Source organism: Oncorhynchus kisutch, linkage group LG17, assembly GCF_002021735.2.
Source record: "Oncorhynchus kisutch isolate 150728-3 linkage group LG17, Okis_V2, whole genome shotgun sequence".
NCBI classification, from domain to species: Eukaryota; Metazoa; Chordata; class Actinopteri; order Salmoniformes; family Salmonidae; genus Oncorhynchus; species Oncorhynchus kisutch.
In genome coordinates, this window is record NC_034190.2 from 82,852,732 (window position 1) to 82,874,963 (window position 22,232).

The 22,232-nt window shown below is 52.0% G+C and overlaps 1 protein-coding gene across 1 annotated transcript in view; it reads right to left on the reverse strand.

Annotated features, from left to right (window-relative positions):
- Nucleotides 1-22,232, reverse strand: part of LOC109885864 (laminin subunit alpha-5) — a 281,944-nt gene that overhangs the window by 101,928 nt on the left and 157,784 nt on the right. Inside the window, 7 exon segments of the mRNA XM_031793358.1 lie at nt 2,463-2,624; nt 3,833-3,973; nt 17,016-17,160; nt 21,137-21,172; nt 21,174-21,243; nt 21,246-21,321; nt 21,323-21,339. Coding sequence (XP_031649218.1) covers nt 2,463-2,624; nt 3,833-3,973; nt 17,016-17,160; nt 21,137-21,172; nt 21,174-21,243; nt 21,246-21,321; nt 21,323-21,339 — 647 coding nt within the window.

A 22,232-nucleotide genomic window follows, 5' to 3' on the forward strand; every position in this document is an offset into this window, starting at 1 on the left:
AAGACAGGAAGAGACAGAAAAGACAGGAAGAGACAGAGAAGACAGGAAGAGACAGAAGACAGGAAGAGACAGAGAAGACAGGAAGAGACAGAGAAGACAGGAAGAGACAGAGAGAAGACAGGAAGAGACAGAGAGAAGACAGGAAGAGACAGAGAGAAGACAGGAAGGAGACAGAGAGAAGACAGGAAGAGACAGAGAGAAGACAGGAAGAGACAGAGAGAAGACAGGAAGAGACAGAGAGAAGACAGGAAGAGACAGAGAAGACCGGACGAGACAGAGAGACAGGAAGAAGACAGGAAGAGACAGGAAGAAGGAAGACAGAAGACAGGAAGAGACAGAAGACAGGAAGAGACAGAGAAGACAGAAGCGACAGAGAAGACAGGAAGAGACAGAGAGGACAGGAAGAGACAGAGGAAGACAGGAAGAGACAGAGAGAGACAGGAAGAGACAGAGAGAAGACAGGACGAGAAGAGAGAAGACAGAGAGAAGACAGAAGACAGGAAGAGACAGAGAGAGACAGGAGAGACAGGAGACGACAGGAAGAGACAGAAGACAGGAAGAGACGAGGACAGAAGACCGGAAGAGACAGAGATAGACAGGAAGAGACAGAAGACAGGAAGAGACAGAAGACAGGAAGAGACAGAGAAGACAGGCAGAGACAGAAGACAGGAAGAGAAGAAGAAGGACAGGAAGAGACAGAGAAGACAGGAAGAGACAGAAGACAGGAAGAGACAGAGAAGACAGGAAGAGACTGGAGAGAAGACAGGAAGAGATCAGAACACCGGGGAGAGACCAGAGAGAGACACGAAGCAGAAGAGACAGAGAGACAGAACACCGGGAAGAGCCAGAGAGAAGACAGAAGAGACAGAACACCGGGAGAGCCGAGAGAGAAGACAGGAAGAGACAGAACACCGGGAGAGCCAGAGAGAAGACAGGAAGAGACAGAAACCCGGGAGGAGCCAGAGAGAAGACAGGAAGAGACAGAACACGGGAGAGCCAGAGAGAAGACAGGAAGAGACAGAAGACAGGAAGAGACAGAGAAGACAGGAAGAGACAGAGAAGACAGGAAGAGCAGAGAGAAGACAGGAAGAGACCGAGAGAAGACAGGAAGGAGACAGAGAGAAGACAGGAAGAGACAGAGAGAAGACAGGAAGAGACAGAAGACAGGAAGAGACAGAACACCGGGAGAGCCAGAGAGAAGACAGGAAAGAGACAGAACACCGGGAGAGACAGAAGACAGGAAGAGCCAGAGAGTCTTGTGATCAGGCAATAATGGTAGAGGAAGGTTAGCATGTTCAAGATAAGCCAGGTGTTGTACTAGACAAAACAAAGATCCCTGTCTCTATACACTCTGTCTGTCTGCACATCCTCTTTAGTGTGTGTGTGTGTGTGTGAACTATATATAGTCCTTAGCACTAGTGTAATCTGATGTAGTCTCCTCTTGCTTCTGCAAACCGTCACCACCAACCCTGATGCATTTATTTCACCCACCCCAGCAGCTCCCTCTCCCTCCCTCTCCAGCCCTCTCCCTCCCTCCCTCTCCCGCCCTCTCTCTCCCTCTCCCTACCTCTCCTGCCCTCTCCCGGCCTCTCCCTCCCTCTCCCGGCCTCTCCTGTTCTCTCCTGACCTCTCCCGGCCTCTTCCGCTCTCTCTCTCCCTCTCCCTCCCTCTCCTGCCCTCTCCCGGTCTCTTCCTCCCTCCCTCTCCCTCTCCCTACCTCTCCTGCCCTCTCCCGGCCTCTCCCTCCCTCTCCCGGCCTCTCCTGTTCTCTCCTGACCTCTCCTGCCCTCTCCCGGCCTCTCCCTCCCTCTCCCGGCCTCTCCTGTTCTCTCCTGACCTCTCCCGGCCTCTTCCGCTCTCTCTCTCCCTCTCCCTCCCTCTCCTGCCCTCTCCCGGTCTCTTCCTCCCTCCCTCTCCCTCTCCCTCTCCCTACCTCTCCTGCCCTCTCCCGGCCTCTCCCTCCCTCTCCCGGCCTCTCCTGTTCTCTCCTGACCTCTCCCGCCCTCTCCAGCCCTCTCCCGGCCTCTTCCGCCCTCTCTCTCCCTCTCCCTACCTCTCCTGCCCTCTCCCGGCCTCTCCCTCCCTCTTCCGGCCTCTCCTGTTCTCTCCTGACCTCTCCCGCCCTCTCCCGGTCTCTCCCTCCCTCTCCCGGCCTCTCCCTCCCTCTCCCGGCCTCTTCCGGCGTCTCCTGTTCTCATCCTCCCTCTCCTGCCCTCTCCCGGCCTCTCCCTCCCTCTCCTGCCCTCTCCCTCCCTCTCCCGGCCTCTTCCGGCGTCTCCTGTTCTCATCCTCCCTCTCCTGCCCTCTCCCGGCCTCTCCCTCCCTCTCCTGCCCTCTCCCTCCCTCTCCCGGCCTCTTCCGGCGTCTCCTGTTCTCATCCTCCCTCTCCTGCCCTCTCCCGGCCTCTCCCGTATATTGAAGAGGAGACAATGCCATTTATATATAACAAGACTATTTCCCACCTTGTCTCCCAGGTACGTTCTAGGAGCCTGCCAGAGGAGGTCTTGGTAGACATCAGGTACGTCACTAAGGTCCGCCTCCACCACATGCTGATCAGGATATACTGTCACAGGAACTTCCTGTCTGTCTGTTCCCAGCAGCACCCACACCATCATGTCCATCACCTATAGAGATGTTATAATAACATTACATTGTAATATAACACTTCCTGTCTGTCTGTTCCCAGCAGCACCCAGACCATCATGTCCATCACCCGGGGATTATACATTACATTGTAATATAACACTTCCTGTCTGTCTGTTCCCAGCAGCACCCAGACCATCATGTCCATCACCCGGGGATTATACATTACATTGTAATATAACACTTCCTGTCTGTCTGTTCCCAGCAGCACCCAGACCATCATGTCCATCACCCGGGGATTATACATTACATTGTAATATAACACTTCCTGTCTGTCTGTTCCCAGCAGCACCCACACCATCATGTCCATCACCCGGGGATTATACATTACATTGTAATATAACACTTCCTGTCTGTCTGTTCCCAGCAGCACCCAGACCATCATGTCCATCACCCGGGGATTATACATTACATTGTAATATAACACTTCCTGTCTGTCTGTTCCCAGCAGCACCCAGACCATCATGTCCATCACCCGGGGATTATACATTACATTGTAATATAACACTTCCTGTCTGTCTGTTCCCAGCAGCACCCAGACCATCATGTCCATCACCCGGGGATTATACATTACATTGTAATATAACACTTCCTGTCTGTCTGTTCCCAGCAGCACCCAGACCATCATGTCCATCACCCGGGGATTATACATTACATTGTAATATAACACTTCCTGTCTGTCTGTTCCCAGCAGCACCCAGACCATCATGTCCATCACCCGGGGATTATACATTACATTGTAATATAACACTTCCTGTCTGTCTGTTCCCAGCAGCACCCAGACCATCATGTCCATCACCCGGGGATTATACATTACATTGTAATATAACACTTCCTGTCTGTCTGTTCCCAGCAGCACCCAGATCATCATGTCCATCACCCGGGGATTATACATTACATTGTAATATAACACTTCCTGTCTGTCTGTTCCCAGCAGCACCCAGACCATCATGTCCATCACCCGGGGATTATACATTACAAAACATAACAATGGTAATATGTATTAACAAACTCTACTTAAACAGCTTTGATTCAAAACATGCTAAATTGTGTTCGTAGCACAAAAAAAGTACATCTCCTGAGTTTTATGTCAGATGCAATATATTCTGGGGAACCTGCGGGCAAAATATGGATCTGTTGAGCAAACACACAAACTATAAGCATAACCCCGTGTCCGCTGTCCCTCTACCTCAGTCCGTCGTTTCTCTGAGCTGCGACAGCGGTTGGTGGCTCCGAAACAGAAACAGGAAGTGCAGCCTTTAGGGTTGGTGGGGTCAAGGTGGAAGGTCTCCACTCTGCACTGGTCACAACGACCATCCTGGACATTCTCCTGAAAAAAAAGGAAAGTGAGAAAGTTTGCTACTTGGCCAATAACGTCCTGGTGAGGATCTGCTTCCTGGTTGAACATATCCAACTTCGAAGGACCATGAAAAATGAAATAACTTAATCTGCCTCTAAATACCAATCTAAGGGTGCACAGAAAAAACATGGCCAGGATTCATTATGTTATGTAGCAGAGAGAGGAAATACATTTTACATTGACATTAAAGTAAATTTCACACAGAGTAGGGTGGAGGTCAAACAGACAGTAGGGTGGAGGTCACACAGACGGTAGGGTGGAGGTCACACAGACAGTAGGGTGGAGGTCACACAGACAGTAGGGTGGAGTTCACACAGACAGTAGGGTGGAGGTCACACAGACAGTAGGGTGGAGGTCACACAGACAGTAGGGTGGAGGTCACACAGACAGTAGGGTGGAGGTCACACAGAGTAGGGTGGAGTTCACACAGACAGTAGGGTGGAGGTCACACAGACAGTAGGGTGGAGGTCACACAGACAGTAGGGTGGAGGTCACACAGACAGTAGGGTGGAGTTCACACAGACAGTAGGGTGGAGTTCACACAGAGTAGGGTGGAGGTCACACAGACAGTAGGGTGGAGGTCACACAGACAGTAGGGTGGAGGTCACACAGACAGTAGGGTGGAGTTCACACAGACAGTAGGGAGTAGGGACACAGACAGTAGGGTGGAGGTCACACAGACAGTAGGGTGGAGTTCACACAGACAGTAGGGTGGAGGTCACAGACAGTAGGGTGGAGGTCACACAGACAGTAGGGTGGATGTCACACAGACAGTAGGGTGGAGGTCACACAGACAGTAGGGTGGAGTTCACACAGACAGTAGGGTGGAGTTCACACAGACAGTAGGGTGGAGTTCACACAGACAGTAGGGTGGAGGTCACACAGAGTAGGGTGGAGGTCACACAGACAGTAGGGTGGAGTTCACACAGACAGTAGGGTGGAGGTCACACAGACAGTAGGGTGGAGTTCACACAGACAGTAGGGAGTAGGGACACAGACAGTAGGGTGGAGTTCACACAGACAGTAGGGTGGAGGTCACACAGACAGTAGGGTGGAGTTCACACAGACAGTAGGGTGGAGGTCACACAGACAGTAGGGTGGAGTTCACACAGACAGTAGGGTGGAGTTCACTCAGACAGTAGGGTGGAGTTCACTCAGACAGTAGGGTGGAGTTCACTCAGACAGTAGGGTGGAGTTCACTCAGACAGTAGGGTGGAGTTCACAGACAGTAGGGTGGAATTCACTCAGACAGTAGGGTAGAGTTCACACAGACGGTAGGGTGGAGGTCATACAGACAGTAGGGTGGAGGTCACACAGACAGTAGGGTGGAGGTCACACAGACAGTAGGGTGGAGGTCACACAGAGTAGGGTGGAGGTCACACAGAGTAGGGTGGAGGTCACACAGAGTAGGGTGGAGGTCACACAGAGTAGGGGGTCACACAGACAGTAGGGTGGAGTTCACACAGACAGTAGGGAGTAGGGACACAGACAGTAGGGTGGAGTTCACACAGACAGTAGGGTGGAGTTCACACAGAAAGTAGGGTGGAGTTCACACAGACAGTAGGGTGGAGTTCACACAGAGTAGGGTGGAGGTCACACAGACAGTAGGGTGGAGGTCACACAGACAGTAGGGTGGAGGTCACACAGACAGTAGGGTGGAGTTCACACAGACAGTAGGGTGGAGTTCACACAGACAGTAGGGTGGAGGTCACACAGACAGTAGGGTGGAGGTCACACAGACAGTAGGGTGGAGGTCACACAGACAGTAGGGTGGAGTTCACACAGACAGTAGGGTGGAGTTCACACAGACAGTAGGGTGGAGTTCACACAGACAGTAGGGTGGAGGTCACACAGAGTAGGGTGGAGGTCACACAGACAGTAGGGTGGAGTTCACACAGACAGTAGGGTGGAGGTCACACAGACAGTAGGGTGGAGTTCACACAGACAGTAGGGTGGAGGTCACACAGACAGTAGGGTAGAGTTCACACAGACAGTAGGGTGGAGGTCACACAGAGTAGGGTGGAGGTCACACAGAGTAGGGTGGAGGTCACACAGAGTAGGGTGGAGGTCACACAGAGTAGGGTGGAGGTCACAAAGACAGTAGGGTGGAGTTCACACAGACAGTAGGGAGTAGGGACACAGACAGTAGGGTGGAGTTCACACAGACAGTAGGGTGGAGTTCACACAGAAAGTAGGGTGGAGTTCACACAGACAGTAGGGTGGAGTTCACACAGAGTAGGGTGGAGGTCACACAGACAGTAGGGTGGAGGTCACACAGACAGTAGGGTGGAGGTCACACAGACAGTAGGGTGGAGTTCACACAGACAGTAGGGTGGAGTTCACACAGACAGTAGGGTGGAGGTCACACAGACAGTAGGGTGGAGGTCACACAGACAGTAGGGTGGAGGTCACACAGACAGTAGGGTGGAGTTCACACAGACAGTAGGGTGGAGTTCACACAGACAGTAGGGTGGAGTTCACACAGACAGTAGGGTGGAGGTCACACAGAGTAGGGTGGAGGTCACACAGACAGTAGGGTGGAGTTCACACAGACAGTAGGGTGGAGGTCACACAGACAGTAGGGTGGAGTTCACACAGACAGTAGGGTGGAGGTCACACAGACAGTAGGGTAGAGTTCACACAGACAGTAGGGTGGAGGTCACACAGACAGTAGGGTGGAGTTCACACAGACAGTAGGGTGGAGTTCACACAGACAGTAGGGTGGAGTTCACTCAGACAGTAGGGTGGAGTTCACTCAGACAGTAGGGTGGAGTTCACTCAGACAGTAGGGTGGAGTTCACACAGACAGTAGGGTGGAGTTCACTCAGACAGTAGGGTGGAGTTCACACAGACAGTAGGGTGGAGGTCACACAGACAGTAGGGTGGAGGTCACACAGACAGTAGGGTGGAGGTCACACAGAGTAGGGTGGAGGTCACACAGAGTAGGGTGGAGGTCACACAGAGTAGGGTGGAGGTCACACAGAGTAGGGTGGAGGTCACACAGACCGTAGGGTGGAGGTCACACAGACAGTAGGGTGGAGTTCACACAGACAGTAGGGAGTAGGGACACAGACAGTAGGGTGGAGTTCACACAGACAGTAGGGTGGAGTTCACACAGAAAGTAGGGTGGAGTTCACACAGACAGTAGGGTGGAGTTCACACAGACAGTAGGGTGGAGGTCACACAGAGTAGGGTGGAGGTCACACAGACAGTAGGGTGGAGGTCACACAGACAGTAGGGTGGAGTTCACACAGACAGTAGGGTGGAGTTCACACAGACAGTAGGGTGGAGGTCACACAGACAGTAGGGTGGAGGTCACACAGAGTAGGGTGGAGGTCACACAGACAGTAGGGAGAAGGTCACACAGACAGTAGGGTGGAGGTCACACAGACAGTAGGGTTGGAGGTCACACAGAGTAGGGTGGAGGTCACACAGACAGTAGGGTGGAGATCACACAGACAGGAGGGTGGAGTTCACTCAGACAGTAGGGTGGAGGTCACACAGACAGGAGGGTGGAGTTCACTCAGACAGTAGGGTGGAGTTCACACAGACAGTAGGGTGGAGGTCACACAGAGTAGGGTGGAGGTCACACAGACAGTAGGGTGGAGTTCACACAGACAGTAGGGTGGAGTTCACACAGACAGTAGGGTGGAGTTCACTCAGACAGTAGGGTGGAGGTCACACAGAGTAGGGTGGAGGTCACACAGACAGTAGGGTGGAGGTCACACAGACAGTAGGGTGGAGTTCACACAGACAGTAGGGAGTAGGGACACAGACAGTAGGGTGGAGGTCACACAGACAGTAGGGTGGAGTTCACACAGACAGTAGGGAGTAGGGACACAGACAGTAGGGTGGAGGTCACACAGACAGTAGGGTGGAGTTCACACAGACAGTAGGGAGTAGGGACACAGACAGTAGGGTTGGAGTTCACACAGACAGTAGGGTGGAGTTCACACAGACAGTAGGGTGGATTTCACACAGAAAGTAGGGTGGAGTTCACACAGACAGTAGGGTGGAGTTCACACAGACAGTAGGGTGGAGGTCACACAGAGTAGGGTGGAGGTCACACAGACAGTAGGGTGGAGTTCACACAGACAGTAGGGAGTAGGGACACAGACAGTAGGGTGGAGTTCACACAGACAGTAGGGTGGAGTTCACACAGACAGTAGGGTGGATTTCACACAGAAAGTAGGGTGGAGTTCACACAGACAGTAGGGAGTATGGACACAGACAGTAGGGAGTAGGGACACAGACAGTAGGGAGTAGGGACACAGACAGTAGGGAGTGTGGACACAGACAGTAGGGAGTATGGACACAGACAGTAGGGTGGAGTTCACACAGACAGTAGGGAGTAGGGACACAGACAGTAGGGTGGAGTTCACACAGACAGTAGGGTGGATTTCACACAGAAAGTAGGGTGGAGTTCACACAGACAGTAGGGAGTATGGACACAGACAGTAGGGAGTAGGGACACAGACAGTAGGGAGTAGGGACACAGACAGTAGGGAGTGTGGACACAGACAGTAGGGAGTATGGACACAGACAGTAGGGACACGGACAGTAGGGAGTGTGGGCACAGACAGGAGGGAGTGTGGACACAGACAGTAGGGACACAGACAGTAGGGACACAGACAGTAGGGACACAGACAGTAGGGAGTAGGGACACAGACAGTAGGGACACAGACAGTAGGGAGTAGGGACACAGACAGTAGGGACACAGACAGTAGGGAGCATGGACACAGACAGGAGGTCTGACCTTGCAGAGGCATCGTCCCGACACAGACAGTAAATCAAATCAAATTTATTTGTCACATACACATGGTTAGCAGATGTTAATGCGAGTGTAGCGAAATGCTTGTGCTTCTAGTTCCGACAATGCAGTAATAACGAACAAGTAATCGAACTAACAATTCCAAAAAAACTACTGTCTTATACACAGTGTAAGGGGATAAAGAATATGTACATAAGGATATATGAATGAGTGCTGGTACAGAGCAGCATAGGCAAGATACAGTAGATGATATCGAGTACAGTATATACATATGAGATGAGTATGTAAACCAAGTGGCATAGTTAAAGTGGCTAGTGATACATGTATTACATAAGGATGCAGTCGATGATATAGAGTACAGTATCTACGTATGCATATGAGATGAATAAGTGTGGACACAGACAGTAGGGAGTAGGGACACAGACAGTAGGGACACAGACAGTAGGGAGCGTGGACACAGACAGTAGGGAGTGTGGACACAGACAGTAGGGACACAGACAGTAGGGAGTGTGGACACAGACAGTAGGGAGTATGGACACAGACAGTAGGGAGTAGGGACACAGACAGTAGGGAGTAGGGACACAGACAGTAGGGACACAGACAGTAGGGAGTGTGGACACGGACAGTAGGGAGTGTGGACACAGACAGTAGGGAGTATGGACACAGACAGTAGGGAGTAGGGACACAGACAGTAGGGAGTAGGGACACAGACAGTAGGGAGTAGGGACACGGACAGGAGGGAGTGTGGACACGGACAGGAGGGAGTAGGGACACAGACAGTAGGGAGTATGGACACAGACAGTAGGGAGTATGGACACAGACAGTAGGGACACGGACAGGAGGGAGTAGGGACACAGACAGTAGGGAGTATGGACACAGACAGTAGGGAGTATGGACACACAGACAGTAGGGTGGAGGTCACACAGACAGTAGGGTGGAGTTCACACAGAAAGTAGGGTGGAGTTCACACAGACAGTAGGGTGGAGTTCACACAGACAGTAGGGTGGAGGTCACACAGAGTAGGGTGGAGGTCACACAGACAGTAGGGTGGAGGTCACACAGACAGTAGGGTGGAGTTCACACAGACAGTAGGGTGGAGTTCACACAGACAGTAGGGTGGAGGTCACACAGACAGTAGGGTGGAGGTCACACAGAGTAGGGTGGAGGTCACACAGACAGTAGGGAGAAGGTCACACAGACAGTAGGGTGGAGGGTCACACAGACAGTAGGGTTGGAGGTCACACAGAGTAGGGTGGAGGTCACACAGACAGTAGGGTGGAGATCACACAGACAGGAGGGTGGAGTTCACTCAGACAGTAGGGTGGAGGTCACACAGACAGGAGGGTGGAGTTCACTCAGACAGTAGGGTGGAGTTCACACAGACAGTAGGGTGGAGGTCACACAGAGTAGGGTGGAGGTCACACAGACAGTAGGGTGGAGTTCACACAGACAGTAGGGTGGAGTTCACACAGACAGTAGGGTGGAGTTCACTCAGACAGTAGGGTGGAGGTCACACAGAGTAGGGTGGAGGTCACACAGACAGTAGGGTGGAGGTCACACAGACAGTAGGGTGGAGTTCACACAGACAGTAGGGAGTAGGGACACAGACAGTAGGGTGGAGGTCACACAGACAGTAGGGTGGAGTTCACACAGACAGTAGGGAGTAGGGACACAGACAGTAGGGTGGAGGTCACACAGACAGTAGGGTGGAGTTCACACAGACAGTAGGGAGTAGGGACACAGACAGTAGGGTTGGAGTTCACACAGACAGTAGGGTGGAGTTCACACAGACAGTAGGGTGGATTTCACACAGAAAGTAGGGTGGAGTTCACACAGACAGTAGGGTGGAGTTCACACAGACAGTAGGGTGGAGGTCACACAGAGTAGGGTGGAGGTCACACAGACAGTAGGGTGGAGTTCACACAGACAGTAGGGAGTAGGGACACAGACAGTAGGGTGGAGTTCACACAGACAGTAGGGTGGAGTTCACACAGACAGTAGGGTGGATTTCACACAGAAAGTAGGGTGGAGTTCACACAGACAGTAGGGAGTATGGACACAGACAGTAGGGAGTAGGGACACAGACAGTAGGGAGTAGGGACACAGACAGTAGGGAGTGTGGACACAGACAGTAGGGAGTATGGACACAGACAGTAGGGACACGGACAGTAGGGAGTGTGGGCACAGACAGGAGGGAGTGTGGACACAGACAGTAGGGAGTAGGGACACAGACAGTAGGGACACAGACAGTAGGGACACAGACAGTAGGGACACAGACAGTAGGGAGTAGGGACACAGACAGTAGGGACACAGACAGTAGGGAGTAGGGACACAGACAGTAGGGACACAGACAGTAGGGAGCATGGACACAGACAGGAGGTCTGACCTTGCAGAGGCATCGTCCCGACACAGACAGTAAATCAAATCAAATTTATTTGTCACATACACATGGTTAGCAGATGTTAATGCGAGTGTAGCGAAATGCTTGTGCTTCTAGTTCCGACAATGCAGTAATAACGAACAAGTAATCGAACTAACAATTCCAAAAAAAACTACTGTCTTATACACAGTGTAAGGGGATAAAGAATATGTACATAAGGATATATGAATGAGTGCTGGTACAGAGCAGCATAGGCAAGATACAGTAGATGATATCGAGTACAGTATATACATATGAGATGAGTATGTAAACCAAGTGGCATAGTTAAAGTGGCTAGTGATACATGTATTACATAAGGATGCAGTCGATGATATAGAGTACAGTATCTACGTATGCATATGAGATGAATAAGTGTGGACACAGACAGTAGGGAGTAGGGACACAGACAGTAGGGACACAGACAGTAGGGAGCGTGGACACAGACAGTAGGGAGTGTGGACACAGACAGTAGGGACACAGACAGTAGGGAGTGTGGACACAGACAGTAGGGAGTATGGACACAGACAGTAGGGAGTAGGGACACAGACAGTAGGGAGTAGGGACACAGACAGTAGGGACACAGACAGTAGGGAGTGTGGACACGGACAGTAGGGAGTGTGGACACAGACAGTAGGGAGTATGGACACAGACAGTAGGGAGTAGGGACACAGACAGTAGGGAGTAGGGACACAGACAGTAGGGAGTAGGGACACGGACAGGAGGGAGTGTGGACACGGACAGGAGGGAGTAGGGACACAGACAGTAGGGAGTATGGACACAGACAGTAGGGAGTATGGACACAGACAGTAGGGACACGGACAGGAGGGAGTAGGGACACAGACAGTAGGGAGTATGGACACAGACAGTAGGGAGTATGGACACACAGACAGTAGGGTGGAGGTCACACAGACAGTAGGGAGAAGGTCACACAGACAGTAGGGTGGAGGTCACACAGACAGTAGGGTTGGAGGTCACACAGAGTAGGGTGGAGGTCACACAGACAGTAGGGTGGAGGTCACACAGACAGGAGGGTGGAGTTCACTCAGACAGTAGGGTGGAGGTCACACAGACAGGAGGGTGGAGTTCACTCAGACAGTAGGGTGGAGTTCACACAGACAGTAGGGTGGAGGTCACACAGAGTAGGGTGGAGGTCACACAGACAGTAGGGTGGAGTTCACACAGACAGTAGGGTGGAGTTCACACAGACAGTAGGGTGGAGTTCACTCAGACAGTAGGGTGGAGGTCACACAGAGTAGGGTGGAGGTCACACAGACAGTAGGGTGGAGGTCACACAGACAGTAGGGTGGAGTTCACACAGACAGTAGGGAGTAGGGACACAGACAGTAGGGTGGAGGTCACACAGACAGTAGGGTGGAGTTCACACAGACAGTAGGGAGTAGGGACACAGACAGTAGGGTGGAGGTCACACAGACAGTAGGGTGGAGTTCACACAGACAGTAGGGAGTAGGGACACAGACAGTAGGGTTGGAGTTCACACAGACAGTAGGGTGGAGTTCACACAGACAGTAGGGTGGAGTTCACACAGACAGTAGGGTGGAGTTCACACAGACAGTAGGGTGGATTTCACACAGAAAGTAGGGTGGAGTTCACACAGACAGTAGGGTGGAGTTCACACAGACAGTAGGGTGGAGTTCACACAGACAGTAGGGTGGAGGTCACACAGAGTAGGGTGGAGGTCACACAGACAGTAGGGTGGAGTTCACACAGACAGTAGGGAGTAGGGACACAGACAGTAGGGTGGAGTTCACACAGACAGTAGGGTGGAGTTCACACAGACAGTAGGGTGGATTTCACACAGAAAGTAGGGTGGAGTTCACACAGACAGTAGGGAGTATGGACACAGACAGTAGGGAGTAGGGACACAGACAGTAGGGAGTAGGGACACAGACAGTAGGGAGTGTGGACACAGACAGTAGGGAGTATGGACACAGACAGTAGGGTGGAGTTCACACAGACAGTAGGGAGTAGGGACACAGACAGTAGGGTGGAGTTCACACAGACAGTAGGGTGGATTTCACACAGAAAGTAGGGTGGAGTTCACACAGACAGTAGGGAGTATGGACACAGACAGTAGGGAGTAGGGACACAGACAGTAGGGAGTAGGGACACAGACAGTAGGGAGTGTGGACACAGACAGTAGGGAGTATGGACACAGACAGTAGGGACACGGACAGTAGGGAGTGTGGGCACAGACAGGAGGGAGTGTGGACACAGACAGTAGGGAGTAGGGACACAGACAGTAGGGACACAGACAGTAGGGACACAGACAGTAGGGACACAGACAGTAGGGAGTAGGGACACAGACAGTAGGGACACAGACAGTAGGGAGTAGGGACACAGACAGTAGGGACACAGACAGTAGGGAGCATGGACACAGACAGGAGGTCTGACCTTGCAGAGGCATCGTCCCGACACAGACAGTAAATCAAATAAAATGTATTTGTCACATACACATGGTTAGCAGATGTTAATGCGAGTGTAGCGAAATGCTTGTGCTTCTAGTTCCGACAATGCAGTAATAACGAACAAGTAATCGAACTAACAATTCCCAAAAAAAACTACTGTCTTATACACAGTGTAAGGGGATAAAGAATATGTACATAAGGATATATGAATGAGTGCTGGTACAGAGCAGCATAGGCAAGATACAGTAGATGATATCGAGTACAGTATATACATATGAGATGAGTATGTAAACCAAGTGGCATAGTTAAAGTGGCTAGTGATACATGTATTACATAAGGATGCAGTCGATGATATAGAGTACAGTATCTACGTATGCATATGAGATGAATAAGTGTGGACACAGACAGTAGGGAGTAGGGACACAGACAGTAGGGACACAGACAGTAGGGAGCGTGGACACAGACAGTAGGGAGTGTGGACACAGACAGTAGGGACACAGACAGTAGGGAGTGTGGACACAGACAGTAGGGAGTATGGACACAGACAGTAGGGAGTAGGGACACAGACAGTAGGGAGTAGGGACACAGACAGTAGGGACACAGACAGTAGGGAGTGTGGACACGGACAGTAGGGAGTGTGGACACAGACAGTAGGGAGTATGGACACAGACAGTAGGGAGAAGGGACACAGACAGTAGGGAGTAGGGACACAGACAGTAGGGAGTAGGGACACGGACAGGAGGGAGTGTGGACACGGACAGGAGGGAGTAGGGACACAGACAGTAGGGAGTATGGACACAGACAGTAGGGAGTATGGACACAGACAGTAGGGACACGGACAGGAGGGAGTAGGGACACAGACAGTAGGGAGTATGGACACAGACAGTAGGGAGTATGGACACAGACAGTAGGGACACGGACAGTAGGGAGTGTGGACACAGACAGTAGGGAGTAGGGACACAGACAGTAGGGTGGAGTTCACACAGACAGTAGGGTGGAGTTCACACAGACAGTAGGGTGGAGTTCACACAGAAAGTAGGGTGGAGTTCACACAGACAGTAGGGTGGAGTTCACACGGACAGTAGGGTGGAGTTCACACAGACAGTAGGGTAGAGTTCACACAGACAGTAGGGTGGAGTTCACACAGACAGTAGGGTGGAGTTCACACAGACAGTAGGGAGTAGGGACACAGACAGTAGGGTGGAGTTCACACAGACAGTAGGGTGGAGTTCACACAGACAGTAGGGTGGATTTCACACAGGAAGTAGGGTGGAGTTCACACAGACAGTAGGGTGGAGTTCACACAGACAGTAGGGTGGAGTTCACACAGACATTAGGGAGTAGGGACACAGACAGTAGGGAGGATGGACACGGACAGGAGGGAGTAGGGACACAGACAGTAGGGAGTAGGGACACAGACAGTAGGGAGTAGGGACACAGACAGTAGGGACACGGACAGTAGGGAGTGTGGACACAGACAGGAGGGAGTGTGGACACAGACAGTAGGGAGTAGGGACACAGACAGTAGGGACACAGACAGTAGGGACACAGACAGTAGGGAGTAGGGACACAGACAGTAGGGACACAGACAGTAGGGAGTGTGGACACAGACAGTAGGGAGTGTGGACACAGACAGGAGGGAGTGTGGACACAGACAGTAGGGAGTAGGGACACAGACAGTAGGGACACAGACAGTAGGGAGTAGGGACACAGACCGTAGGGACACAGACAGTAGGGAGTGTGGACACAGACAGTAGGGAGTGTGGACACAGACAGGAGGGAGTGTGGACACAGACAGTAGGGAGTAGGGACACAGACAGTAGGGAGTAGGGACACAGACAGTAGGGACACAGACAGTAGGGACACAGACAGTAGGGAGTAGGGACACAGACAGTAGGGACACAGACAGTAGGGAGTAGGGACACAGACAGTAGGGACACAGACAGTAGGGAGCATGGACACAGACAGGAGGTCTGACCTTGCAGAGGCATCGTCCCGACACAGACAGTAAATCAAATCAAATCAAATTTATTTGTCACATACACATGGTTAGCAGATGTTAATGCGAGTGTAGCGAAATGCTTGTGCTTCTAGTTCCGACAATGCAGTAATAACGAACAAGTAATCGAACTAACAATTCCAAAAAAAACTACTGTCTTATACACAGTGTAAGGGGATAAAGAATATGTACATAAGGATATATGAATGAGTGCTGGTACAGAGCAGCATAGGCAAGATACAGTAGATGATATCGAGTACAGTATATACATATGAGATGAGTATGTAAACCAAGTGGCATAGTTAAAGTGGCTAGTGATACATGTATTACATAAGGATGCAGTCGATGATATAGAGTACAGTATCAACGTATGCATATGAGATGAATAAGTGTGGACACAGACAGTAGGGAGTAGGGACACAGACAGTAGGGACACAGACAGTAGGGACACAGATAGTAGGGAGCGTGGACACAGACAGTAGGGAGTGTGGACACAGACAGTAGGGAGTGTGGACACAGACAGTAGGGAGTAGGGACACAGACAGTAGGGAGTAGGGACACAGACAGTAGGGAGTGTGGACACGGACAGTAGGGAGTGTGGACACAGACAGTAGGGAGTATGGACACAGACAGTAGGGAGTAGGGACACAGACAGTAGGGACACAGACAGTAGGGAGTGTGGACACAGACAGTAGGGAGTGTGGACACAGACAGGAGGGAGTGTGGACACAGACAGGAGGGAGTGTGGACACAGACAGTAGGGAGTAGGGACACAGACAGTAGGGACACAGACAGTAGGGACACAGACAGTAGGGAGTAGGGACACAGACAGTAGGGACACAGACAGTAGGGAGTAGGGACACAGACAGTAGGGAGGAGTTCACACAGACAGTAGGGAGTGTGGACACGGACAGTAGGGAGTATGGGCACAGACAGTAGGGACACAGACAGCAGGGAGTATGGACACAGACAGTAGGGAGTATGGACACAGACAGTAGGGAGTATGGACACAGACAGTAGGGACACAGACAGTAGGGAGTGTGGACACAGACAGGAGGGAGTGTGGACACAGACAGTAGGGAGTAGGGACACAGACAGTAGGGACACAGACAGTAGGGACACAGACAGTAGGGACACAGACAGTATGGAGTAGGGACACAGCCAGTAGGGAGGAGTTCACAAAGACAGTAGGGAGTGTGGACACGGACAGTAGGGAGTATGGACACAGACAGTAGGGACACAGACAGCAGGGAGTATGGACACAGACAGTAGGGAGTATGGACACAGACAGTAGGGAGTATGGACACAGACAGTAGGGACACAGACAGTAGGGACACAGACAGTAGGGAGTATGGACACAGACAGGAGGGAGTGTGGACACAGACAGGAGGGCTGACCTTGCAGAGGCATCGTCCCGTGTAAGAGTCACACACTTCCTCCTCTGTCCCCGCGTCGTTGCAGTCACATGGCCTACAGTTGGGGTAACCATAGAAACCATGGGTGCAGCGATCACACTGACGACCAATGATGTTGTTCTTGCATCTGAGAGACAAAAACAAACCAGTCAGTCAGTAGATGACATCACAGTACAGAGAGAATATTCATTATGAACCAGTCAGTCAGTAGATGACATCACAAGTACAGAGAGAATATTCATTATGAACCAGTCAGTCAGTAGATGACATCACAAGTACAGAGAGAATATTCATTATGAACCAGTCAGTCAGTAGATGACATCACAGTGCAGAGAGAATATTCATTATGAACCAGTCAGTCAGTAGATGACATCACAGTGCAGAGAGAATATTCATTATGAACTAGTCAGTCAGTAGATGACATCAGAAGTACAGAGAGAATATTCATTATGAACCAGTCAGTCAGTAGATGACATCACAGTGCAGAGAGAATATTCATTATGAACCAGTCAGTCAGTAGATGACATCACAAGTACAGAGATAATATTCATTATGAACCAGTCAGTCAGTAGATGACATCACAAGTACAGAGAGAATATTCATTATGAACCAGTCAGTCAGTAGATGACATCACAGTGCAGAGAGAATATTCATTATGAACCAGTCAGTCAGTAGATGACATCACAAGTACAGAGAGAATATTCATTATGAACCAGTCAGTCAGTAGATGACATCACAAGTACAGAGAGAATATTCATTATGAACCAGTCAGTCAGTAGATGATATCACAGTGCAGAGAGAATATTCATTATGAACCAGTCAGTCAGTAGATGACATCACAAGTACAGAGAGAATATTCATTATGAACCAGTCAGTCAGTAGATGACATCACAGTGCAGAGAGAATATTCATTATGAACCAGTCAGTCAGTAGATGACATCACAAGTACAGAGAGAATATTCATTATGAACCAGTCAGTCAGTAGATGACATCACAGAGCAGAGAGAATATTCATTATGAACCAGTCAGTCAGTAGATGACATCACAGTACAGAGAGAATATTCATTATGAACCAGTCAGTCAGTAGATGACATCACAGTGCAGAGAGATGATTCATTATGAACCAGTCAGTCAGTAGATGACATCACAGTACAGAGAGAATATTCATTATGAACCAGTCAGTCAGTAGATGACATCACAAGTACAGAGAGAATATTCATTTTGAACGACAGTAGTCAGATATTTGTGTGGTCTCATATTCAATCACAATGTTATGCTGATTCTCACTTTCATTAATTGCAGAGTTTCTCCAAAGACAATAATCACTCCAAATGTTTGGCTGTGTTGCCCGTGTGCGTCTCTGGTTCAGTGGTGTGTGTGTGCATGCATGTATGTGTGTGTGTGTGTGTGTGTGTGTGTGTGCGTGCGTGCCTGTGAGTGTGTGTGTGCGTGTGTGCATGCGTCTGTTTATGTGTGTGTGTGTGTGTGCGTGTGCATGCGTCTGTTTGGGGGTGTGTGTGTGTGTGCGCGTCTGTTTGGGTGTGTGTGTGCGTGCGTGTGCATGCGTCTGTTTGGGTGTGTGTGTGTGTGTGTGTGTGCGTGCGTGTGCATGAGTCTGTTTGGGTGTGTGTATGTGTGTGTGTGCGTCTGTTTGGGTGTGTGTGTGCGTGCGTGTGCATGCGTCTGTTTGGGTGTGTGTGTGTGTGTGTGTGTGTGCGTGCGTGCGCATGAGTCTGTTTGTGTGTGTGTGTGCGTGTGTGTGTGTCTGTTTGGGTGTGTGTGTGTGCGGGCGTGTGCATGCGTCTGTTTGGGTGTGTATGTGTGTGTGTGCGTCTGTTTGGGCGTGTGTGTGTGTGCGTGCGTGTGCATGAGTCTGTTTGGGTGTGTGTATGTGTGTGTGTGTTTGTGCATGTGCGTCTGTTTGGGTGTGTGTGTGTGTGTGCGTGCGCATGAGTCTGTTTGGGTGTGTGTATGTGTGTGTGTGCGTGCGTGTGTGTCTGTTTGGGTGTGTGTGTGTGCGTGCGTGTGCATGCGTCTGTTTGGGTGTGTATGTGTGTGTGTGCGTCTGTTTGGGCGTGTGTGTGTGTACGTGCGTGCGCGTGCGTGCATCTGTTTGGGTGTGTGTGTGTGTGCGTCTGTTTGGGTGTGTTTGTGTGCGTGCGCCTGTTTGGGAGTGTGCGTGTGCATGCGTCTGTTTGGGTGTGTGTGTGTGCATGCGTCTGTTTGGGTGTGTGTATCAGTGCCAGGTGTCAGTGCTCCAGGCAGCAGGCTGATATAAGGCCTACAAGCTACACAGCTATAGAGAGATGCTTTACAGACACCCCTGTCATGGCAACACACACATTCCTGCTGAGATTGGGAACAGAGCTGAACAATTTGACATGCAGAATGTCTTTATATCAGGATGCTCACAGAGGAAAGGAGAGGAGAGAGGAGGGAATGAGAGGAGAGGAGAGGAGAGGAGAGGGGGAGGAGAGGGGAGGGGAGGGGAGGGGAGGAGAGGAAGGGGAAGAGAGGGGAGGAGAGGGGAGGAGAGGGAGGAGAAGAGAGGGGAGGAGAGGGGAGGAGAGGGAGGGGAAGAGAGGGGAGGAGAGGGAAGGGGAGGAGAGGGAAGGGGAAGAGAGGGGAGGAGAGGGAAGGGGAGGAGAGGGAGGGGAAGAGAGGGGAGGAGAGGGGAGGGGAGGGGAGGAGAGGGAAGGGGAGGAGAGGAGAGGGGAGGGGAGGGGAGGAGAGGAGAGGGGAGGGGAGGGGGAGGGGAGGGGAGGGGAGGGGGAGAGAGGAGAGGAGAGGAGGAGGAGAGGGGGAGGGGAGGGGAGGGGAGGGGAGGGGAGGGGAGGAGAGGGGAGGAGAGGGAGGGGAAGAGAGGGGAGGGGAGGAAAGGAGAGGGGAGGGGAGGAGAGGGAGGGGAAGAGAGGGGAGGAGAGGGGAGGAGAGGGGAGGAAAGGAGAGGGGAGGGGAGGAGAGGGGAGGGGAGGAGAGGGGAGGAAAGGAGAGGGGAGAGGGGAGGGGGAGGGGAGGGGAAGAGAGGAGAGGGAGGAAAGGAGAGGGGAGGAGAGGGGAGGAAAGGAGAGGGGAGGGGAGGGGAGGGGAGGGGAGGGGAGGGGAGGGGAGGGGAGGGGAGGGGAGGGGAGGGGAGGAAAGGAGAGGTGAGGAGAGGAGAGGGGAGGAAAGGAGAGGGGAGGAAAGGAGAGGGAGGAAAGGGAGGGTACAAGAGGCTCATCTGATGCCTTGTCCTCAGTTCCCTGACCTATTAGGAGTACTGAATGTCTTTTTCATTCAATCTGTATAACTCCTAGGTTACAGCACCCGAAGATGTACCGATGTCTCTCGTTTAAGAGGTTGAGCAGGCCAGATGTCTCCGTTTAAGAGTTGAGCAGGCCAGATGTCTCCGTTTAAGAGTTGAGCAGGCCACATGTCTCCGTTTAAGATTTGAGCAGGCCACATGTCTCCGCTTAAGAGTTGAGCAGGCCAGATGTCTCCGTTTAAGAGTTGAGCAGGCCACATGTCTCCGTTTAAGAGTTGAGCAGGCCACATGTCTCCGTTTAAGAGTTGAGCAGGCCACATGTCTCCGTTTAAGAGTTGAGCAGGCCACATGTCTCCCGTTTAAGAGTTGAGCAGGCCACATGTCTCCGTTTAAGAGTTGAGCAGGCCAGATGTCTCCGTTTAAGAGTTGAGCAGGCCACATGTCTCCGTTTAAGAGTTGAGCAGACCAGATGTCTCCGTTTAAGAGTTGAGCAGGCCAGATGTCTCCGTTTAAGAGTTGAGCAGGCCACATGTCTCCGTTTAAGAGTTGAGCAGGCCAGATGTCTCCGTTTAAGAGTTGAGCAGGCCACATGTCTCCGTTTAAGAGTTGAGCAGGCCAGATGTCTCCGTTTAAGAGTTGAGCAGGCCAGATGTCTCCGTTAAGAGTTGAGCAGGCCAGATGTATCAATGTCTCTAGAACCCCGCCTCTAGAACCCCCACCCCTAGAACCCCGCCTCTAGAACCCCACCGCTAGAACACCGCCTCTAGAACCCCGCCTCTAGAACACCGCCGCTAGAACCCCGCCTCTAGAACCCCGCCTCTAGAACCCAGTTGGTCACAGGTACTTTAGTTGGTTTTACCTGCACTGTCCACTGTCGGTGTCACAGCTGATGTTGGGAGGTGGTGGACACCCGGATGGAACAGTTGCAGACCTCACAGCCGACCAGAGGATGACAGCCGAACGTCTGGGCTCACACTGGATACACTCTGGGAGCAGGGTCCTCGGTGGGCAGATACAGTCTCCAGTCACCGGCTCACACAGCCGTTGTACCACACTGACACCCTGCAGGGGAGAGGAGAGGAGAGTTAGTGTGGTGTAGAAGTGAATGAATACAAGGACAAACAGTACAATAAACACATTCAGTTTCTCCCTCCTCCCATCCCCCATCTCTCCTCCCTCCTCCCCAATCCCCCATCACTCCTCCCCTCCATCCCTCCTCCCTCAACAGTCCTCCCTCCTCCCTCAACACTCCATCACTCCATCCCTCCTCCCTCCATCACTCCTCCCTCCATCCTTCCTCACTTCTCCCCATCCCTCAACACTCCTACCACCTCCCTCAACACTCCTCCCTCCATCCCTCAACACTCCTCCCTCCATCCATCAACACTCCTCCCTCCATCACTCCTCCCTCCACCCCTCCTCCCTCCCCTCTCCATCCCTCCTCCCTCAACACTCCTCCCTCCATCCCTTCTCCCTCATCCCTCCTCCCTCAACACTCCTCCCTCAACACTCCTCCCTCCATCCCTCCTCCCTCCATCCCTCCTCCCTCCATCCCTCCTCCCTCAACACTCCTACCACCTCCCTCAACACTCCTCCCTCCATCCCTCAACACTCCTCCCTCCATCCCTCAACACTCCTCCCTCCATCCCTCCTCCCTCAACACTCCTCCCTCCATCACTCCTCCCTCCATCACTCCTCCCTCCACCCCTCCTCCCTCCTCTCTCCATCCCTCCTCCCTCAACACTCCTCCCTCCATCCCTTCTCCCTCATCCCTCCTCCCTCAACACTCCTCCCCTCCATCCCTCCTCCCCTCAACACTCCTCACTCCTCCCTCAACATTCCTCTCTCCCTCCATCCCTCCTCCCTCAACACTCCTCCCTCCATCCCTCCTCCCTCAACACTCCTCTCTCCCTCCATCCCTCCTCCCTCAACACTCCTCCCTCCATCCCTCCTCC